Consider the following 7390-nt stretch of genomic DNA (forward strand, 5'->3'; position numbering starts at 1 on the left):
AGGGGTTTTAATATAAAATTTCTATAACTTGTACTAACATGTATCTTTTAAGAACTACAAGTCTTTCTATCCATGGATCGCTTTAACACAATGTTAATAATGTTAATGCCATCTTGTTATAATAAACAAATACAGTCCTTTTGTACCGTATGTTGAATGTATATATCCATCTTGTGTCTTATCTTTCCATTCCAACAATAATTTACAGAAAAATATGGCATATTTTATAGATGGTTTGAATTGCGATTAATTACGATTAATTCATTTTCTGCTGTAATTAACTCGGTTAAAATTTTTAATCATTTGACAGCCCTAAATGTAATATAATATAAAAAATGTAATATAATATAATATTATAAAATAATATTATAATAATAACACTATTAATTAAATAGATAATAACCAAATAACACTCTCTGGGTTGTTCACAGAAAAAATCCAGGAAATAAATATCACTATTGAAAAAAAAATGAATAAAATTGTTATGGGGGCCGGACCATATGTGGAGGCGGGCCGTATCTGGCCCGCTGGCCATAGTTTGGGGACCCCTGATGTTGACTAATACGCCGGCCACTTCAGAGACCAAAATTACAAATATTACAGTTGCCGAATGCAGAAGGGCTGACACGGATTATGTTGTTACAGGAAATACTACAAAGTATTTTTCATCTGGTTAGATTATAGTTATAGTATTATGAGTTCATGACACATGTACATATAAACACAAATTTCATTATTTTTTATTCCAGATATTAATCACCATTAAACTTTTGGCCAACATGATTCCATTTCTTGTTTTTTTTAAATGATTGGAGCATGCGCAAAACAGGTCAATAAATCACAATTTATAAAATTATTACAAAATATTAGCGAAGGTGGAGCATAAGTCAAGCCTTCCATCATCAAAGTATATTGCGCTTAGTCTCGATGTACGGTATTGGCCTGAATATAAGACGGTGTTTTTTGCATTGAAATAAGACTGAAAAAGTGGGTCGTCTTATATTCGCGGTCTAGACATTATACTAATTCACGACGCTAGATGGCGCCAGATATCATTGAAGCGAATGCTGAACTTGAGGAGTCTGTCATGACAGATCTCAGCTACTCTCAAGTTTAACCAGTTTGCATTATTTAATTGCAATGTTTTTCCCGTATTCAGATTTGGTTCAAGACTACAGTTACAGTTAGACCTCACTTTGATGGTTAATACAGTTATTGCAATTTTGGTTTTTTATCACAATAGATTGGTTTATTTACAATTCAAAAACCAGAAGCCATTCATTTACGAATGTGATTGCACTTTAGTTTACATATTTAAATGTTCAGATAATAAGATTTGAATGAGGCAAAATAACATGCTTTGTCTCTCAAATATATTGTTATAATCATTTGTTTCGGATGTACTGTAATTATTTTCTGTATAAAAATAATTTGGTGTTCAAAAAGTCTTTTTCCAAACTTGAGTCTTGAAATAGCGGGAGTCCTCTTATAATCAGGGCAGTCTTATATTCGGGCCAAGACGGTATGTCCATCAACGTACAGTAAGTATTGTTGTGAGGCACATCAAGTTGTCTTCCCTTGCCTAACAGCGTTTTTTACCTGTAAACAAACGAACAAAAACTTGTAACACTTGCATTTATGCATTCAGGGTAAGAAGCCCATGTATGACCTGTAGTAATTGATTGTTTTTCATTTCTTTATCGTAGTATAACTATATTTAGCAAAGTTAAAGATGTCTCAGCTGTGACGCAAAACACAGAATTGTAGTCAAGTAGATCTTAATTGTGCCATCCTACACGTACTGATTAGCAACAGGCTAGCAGCAGATAGCATATGTTGCAGCCACAGCAGTACAGTAGTTGTCATAAATAATATCACACATAATCATAATTACAATCATCATCGTAATATCAATATCATTGACAATAAGTCGTTTCTTGCGCAATATATTAGCTTTAGTAATTTTGGAGCACTGGACACAGTAAAATGCAGGGATAGGAGAACCTACCTTCCATAACACAGCGGCAACATGGCTACAAAAACACCCGGTCTTTGTGGTGGCACGAGCTTGGTTCCACATCTGCCTTCATGAACATGTTGTCCTCCCCTGTTGTGATCATGGCAGACGGATGCGGTATTTCCAAATTGTCTTTTTTTTGAGGGATTTTGATAAGCGATGCCACTTCAGCTCCATTGTTGTTTTGGTTAGAAAACGTGGAAAACGGAAGTCGCGAGCAGAAACGCGGAAGTAACTCGGAAACTAGTCTATATTAAAAGCCTTCATTTTTCTCAAAAGCATATGGATCAATATTAATTATGTTATGACATTCACTTCAGCTCCATCTAGTGGAGGCATTATGCAACTCCAACCACTACTACTACTACTACTTTACTTTACTGTATAATGCAATGCGCCCTATATATGAAAATAATTTTAAGAAAGGCTGTTCACTGAAGGTGCACCTTATAGTGTTGAAAATACGGGATGTAATTAAAAAAAATATTGAAAAATAAATAAATAAAATTTTGTATTTGAAGACAACCATATAATTGTATGTTTTAATTTTCATTGTATGAAATAAATGTAATATATCGATTCTAAAATATCAATGTATTAACAATCAGCAAAAACATGACAATTATTCAATTCAATATTTTTAACCAACTCCAAGCATTCATTCTATGAATATAAATAAAATGTATTAATAGTATACTAATATTTTGAATGTTTGTTCAACACTACTAGCATTACGCATTGTAATTTTAATGAATGAAACCCAATTTTATCCTTACCTAATAACACCATTTATACAAAAATATCTTTCATACTTTTTTTTTCCAGATGCCTGCCTTCTACTACAGCCAGTATCCTACCTCAGCTCAACAACCAGTCAAGGCCGCCTCACCCAGCTGTAGCGCAGGTAAATCGCCCGCACACCAAGACAACCTTACTTAACGCCCTTCATAAGACGTCAACGCACGGCAGTAGAGAAGGGGGCCGTTACACTGTCAGAGATGAAGTCTTGAGGGTCTCACAGTGAACCGGTCTCTTTCCCTGCTGCTTACAATCGTCCAAAACAGAAAATCTTTCAGATTTTTCAGATTTATTTTTACCTGCTCTGTTCAGATGCTTAGACCCAGAGAATAGGAATCTGAGTGTCCTTATAGTCTGAACAGTTTTAAAGTATCACATAGGAGTTTGATAAACTCTGATTGTGGTTGTTCATGATGATTTATTTATGAGAAGAAAGATGTGAACATGAAAGGGTTTATGGGGGACAGAAAGGAAGGAAGCAGACAGAAGAGGAGAAGAACAAACAACAACAAAAAAATAACACTATTAAACTCTTAGTGTTACCTATGAACCAGTGTTGTTTTCGTCAATAAACGATATCAAAAATATTTAGTGGACGAATATTTTTTTTCATGACGGTGACGAGCTAAAAACGTGGCTTGAGAGACTAGAACATTTCGAGATGAATGCCAGTTTTCGTCTGACGAGTCGACGACGAGATGAAAATGCGAGTTTCTGTCAAATGTTCACAATACGTGTCATTTTTATATTGTACGTAGAGTACGTCAGCTTGCATCGTAGCAGTGTTTGAGTCAAGTCATTCATATGAGATGCTGCGCCTCTCCCTCACTCGCCTCACCGGATTTAAAGCTAGGCTGCGCTCTATCTTACTTGTTTGGAAACACGGTAACGTTTGCTTTCTTTTCTTAGCAAGAGAGAATATGTAATGCTGCTTTTAAAGGTCTGTGCTGAGTGATCAACAGATGCTAAATGTAACACCTAGCGCTAGCGTAGCATTCATATTAGCATTAGCTTGAGAATGGCAGTCGTCCTCTTAAAACACTGGGCAGCCTAAAGCAGAGCCACTTGGCTTTTCTGGTCAGTAAGTCAAGAGGAGAGTCAGTTGGTGAAATGGCATTTAGCTAATAGCCCACTTCAGCTGTTTTATTTGGTAAATGAGCAATTACTGGGAAATACGGACTGCTCACAACTTCTAGCGAGACGAAGAATAGCAAAAAAAACCCAAAAACAAAACAGACTTCCCGGTGTTAAACGCTCAGAAAACTTTTTTTTTTTTACATAGTTCATGGCTTCCAGGTGGGTTTAACTAAAAATGATGTTGTTTTTTTCTTACTGATGTGAGTTGGCGCTGTCCTTTTAGACACTACTTGTCTGCCTTTGTTCATTCGAAATTGTTGGAAACCTTTATTTTTGGACTTAAACTTAGAGATGTTTAGACATTTTGATTAATTGTCGACTAAAATTAGATAAATTTAGATGAGATTCCGTTGCCTAAAACTAGACGGAAATGAACACATTTTGAAATGACTGAAATATGACTAATAAGTATTTTCGTCCAAAAGACGAGGACTAAAACAAGAATTAAAGGGATCCACGGATAGAAAGACTTGATGTTCTTAACTCATTCACTCCCAGCCATTTTCACCAGAGTAAGGCCCTTCGCTCCCGGCCGTTTTACTGGATTTTGACTGATTGTGCAAGGCCCACAGAAAATTCTGTTCTATTGCTATATAAACATGGAACCCACCAAAAGAAAGATTACTCTATTCTTTCAGCAGAAAGAAAAGTTAGTTCATATCTTTTTCCATTCTTTAGATATCAGCATTAGAAAATAGCTTAGTTTGAGCAATTTTCCAATTTCTGATGAAAAAACGGAGAAATTGAGCTTTTTGTGAAAGCATACATTTCAAACATAACTTTGACTTATACACAGCTATTTTTTGCTTTAGTTACATCCCAAACATCTGAATAATGTTTTCCTTTTACAAAATAAGATAAACAACAAGACAAATACAGCTTTTGATAGCAAAGTAACAATTTACACATAACTGAAAGATGACACTGTTCTGGCCGTGACAGCCAGTTAAACTTTTCCCTCATCGCCATCTGTCTCATAAAGATGATTTTTTTTTCGTCTCTGTGTGCTCTGCTCGCGAGCAGCACGGACTTAAAGACACTGTCTGCTGCACTAATGGTCCCGGTCGTTCTGCTCGCTCGTCCGCCGCCTGGCATCCATTCGGTCGTCTTCCGCCGGTGCCCGGCCGTGCGGCTTTGCCGTTCGTTGCCTTTGAATTGGGTTGCGGGTCTTACAAAATGCGCTACTGCCCTCCAGTGGCCAGTTTTATTGCTTTAAAATGGATTTTCAGCTTTGTGCTTGGAGCTAAATTGAATCACGACCCAGAGATGTCTTTTTTTGAAAAAAAAAAAACAAAAACAAAAACAAAAACAAACAAAAACGTAAAAGATGTATATACGTCTTGGGACGCTGAAACAATTAAAAATAGAACGTATTTTTACGTTTTTGGGAGCAAACAAATTAAAGATAAACGTTATTATGAGTTAAAATACTTTGATATTGAAACCCCTCTTGACGTTTTCGTTTTTATACAATTTGTAAAATTAGTTTAACTAGTAGGTTGCCATTGTTGTTGACATCGCAGGGTGGTGACGTCACATGGTTACGCTTCCAGGCAAAAGTCCGCTAGCTTAAATGCTATAAAATGTTTTTTTTTTTTTTTTTTTTTTTTTTACAAAGCTTTTTAAAAAATCAAACACATATTCCCACAAAAAAATGGCTAAATATACTTCTAAAATAAATACATGAACAAACATATTAGCTCAAACAAAATATAACTTATGTTGGTCTTAACAGGGAGCAGCTGGATTCAGTTAGACGAGTTATGGCATATTCACTGCTGCCAAGGGAGGGCAGTGTATCCAAACAAATCAATAAAACTAAATGCAACACTTTCAAAACAAACCATTATAACGTCACTAATTAAACGAATCCTCGAAGCAGTAAAGTTTGATTCGTAGCGTTTTTCCAATTGAATTACTCGATTAGCTGTTGTAGCACTAGAACAGTGGTGGTATCGTTAGCTCGTGATTAGGCAGAGTGGAACGTACGCAATTCAACAATGTGAGATGGGTCACACAGTATTATGCAATTCACCTGTAAGGATGGATATGTTGACATCCTATTTTATGCTACCTGATCGCTTATCCTAGCACCGACAATCTCTCTACCTGAGTGTCTAATTGCATCCAGTCATCCGTGTGATAGTCCTGCAGAAAGGTGGAAATGCTGACAAATAAAAAAACACCTCCGACCAAGAAAAGTCTCATATTGACCTTTTTCCATGTTAACGCCAGGTTACGCCCCCATCGTGGGCGTCGCCCAGCAGCAGTCGTACACGCCGGTGACACCGCACCATTGTAGCATGCTCCAGGTAAACTAAGAAAAATGAAATAATAATCTTACAAATCAATCATAAAAATGTTTTTCCACAGGGCGGGGTCTCCGTTTATCCACCTAGTAAACTTGGCGAGGCAGGATACTGCTGCCTGGTGGGTCCGGCGGTGGCGGCGGCGGCAGCGCCACCCCCACCTAACTGCGGTGCCGCCTGGACCGCATAGCAAAGATGCTTTTTCCTGCCGCATGTTCACACAAGCACTCACACATTAATGCACTGTACCAAAGCTTCATTTATATACGAACAGAACTGCTGTATTGACTGCATAATTTATACTAAATGCAAATTGGAGTTTTATATTATATTGAGATGTTATATATATATATATATTGTGATTGATGCCAAAAAAAAAAAATGCACTGTGTGACTATATTCAATAAACGCACGTGGCGAAGTCACGTTTTTCACGCCAAATTGTTTTTTTGAGCCTTTTTTTTTTTTTTTGAAGCGCTGAAACCAAATATTTTAAACGTGTTTTTGATATGAATCAGGCGCGCCCCCTACTGCTTGAACGCGGTTACACGAGCAGTTAAATGTCATTCTCATTAAGCTGTTGTATTTAAAGACTTCCTCAGGTATAAATCTTATTCATTAATCTCCTGAACCGCTTATCCTCACGAGGGTCGTGGGGGGTGTAAATATTAATTTAGGTAAAAAATATGGACATGTTCCTGACAGTGAGAAAATCATGTTATAAATCATATGCCGGTTCATGCAAATAAAACAAAATCTAATCCATATATTTTATTTATGGCCTCATTGATAAAAAATGACCCCGAAAAATCATGGCTTTAAAAGTCATAACTACCCAAAAACAAACAAATATTGATGGCAAAAGATGATCATGTTGGTTAAAGTTACTATGACTGAAAAAAAACCAATACTTCTGAAAATCACTTTATTGATGGTGTAATAAATCCTATTTTCATTTTTTTATTGTTCGTTTTCATTTTTATATATACATAAAAACATTAATGTTCATTTTGAGTCATTTTTTATGAATCACTTTCAAGGGATAAAAGTATTCTATTTTAAAATTAAAGCAACACTTTGTGACTTTTCAGTTTTGGCAGATTTTAGCGACGTCGGTGGACAAAAATGG

The 7390-nt window shown here is 36.1% G+C and overlaps 1 protein-coding gene across 1 annotated transcript in view; it reads left to right on the forward strand.

Annotated features, from left to right (window-relative positions):
- arpp21 (cAMP-regulated phosphoprotein, 21) overlaps positions 1–6694 on the forward strand; it is a 43012-nt gene extending 36318 nt beyond the window's left edge. The window contains exons 18-20 of the mRNA XM_057828237.1: positions 2843–2921; positions 6188–6264; positions 6326–6694. Of these exons, the coding sequence (XP_057684220.1) occupies positions 2843–2921; positions 6188–6264; positions 6326–6451 (282 nt within the window). The 3' untranslated portion in view covers positions 6452–6694. The remainder of the gene's footprint in view (positions 1–2842; positions 2922–6187; positions 6265–6325) is intronic.
- The last annotated feature ends 696 nt before the right edge of the window (positions 6695–7390 follow it).

The sequence above is a fragment of the Corythoichthys intestinalis genome, chromosome 22, assembly GCF_030265065.1.
Source record: "Corythoichthys intestinalis isolate RoL2023-P3 chromosome 22, ASM3026506v1, whole genome shotgun sequence".
Lineage (NCBI taxonomy): Eukaryota > Metazoa > Chordata > Actinopteri > Syngnathiformes > Syngnathidae > Corythoichthys > Corythoichthys intestinalis.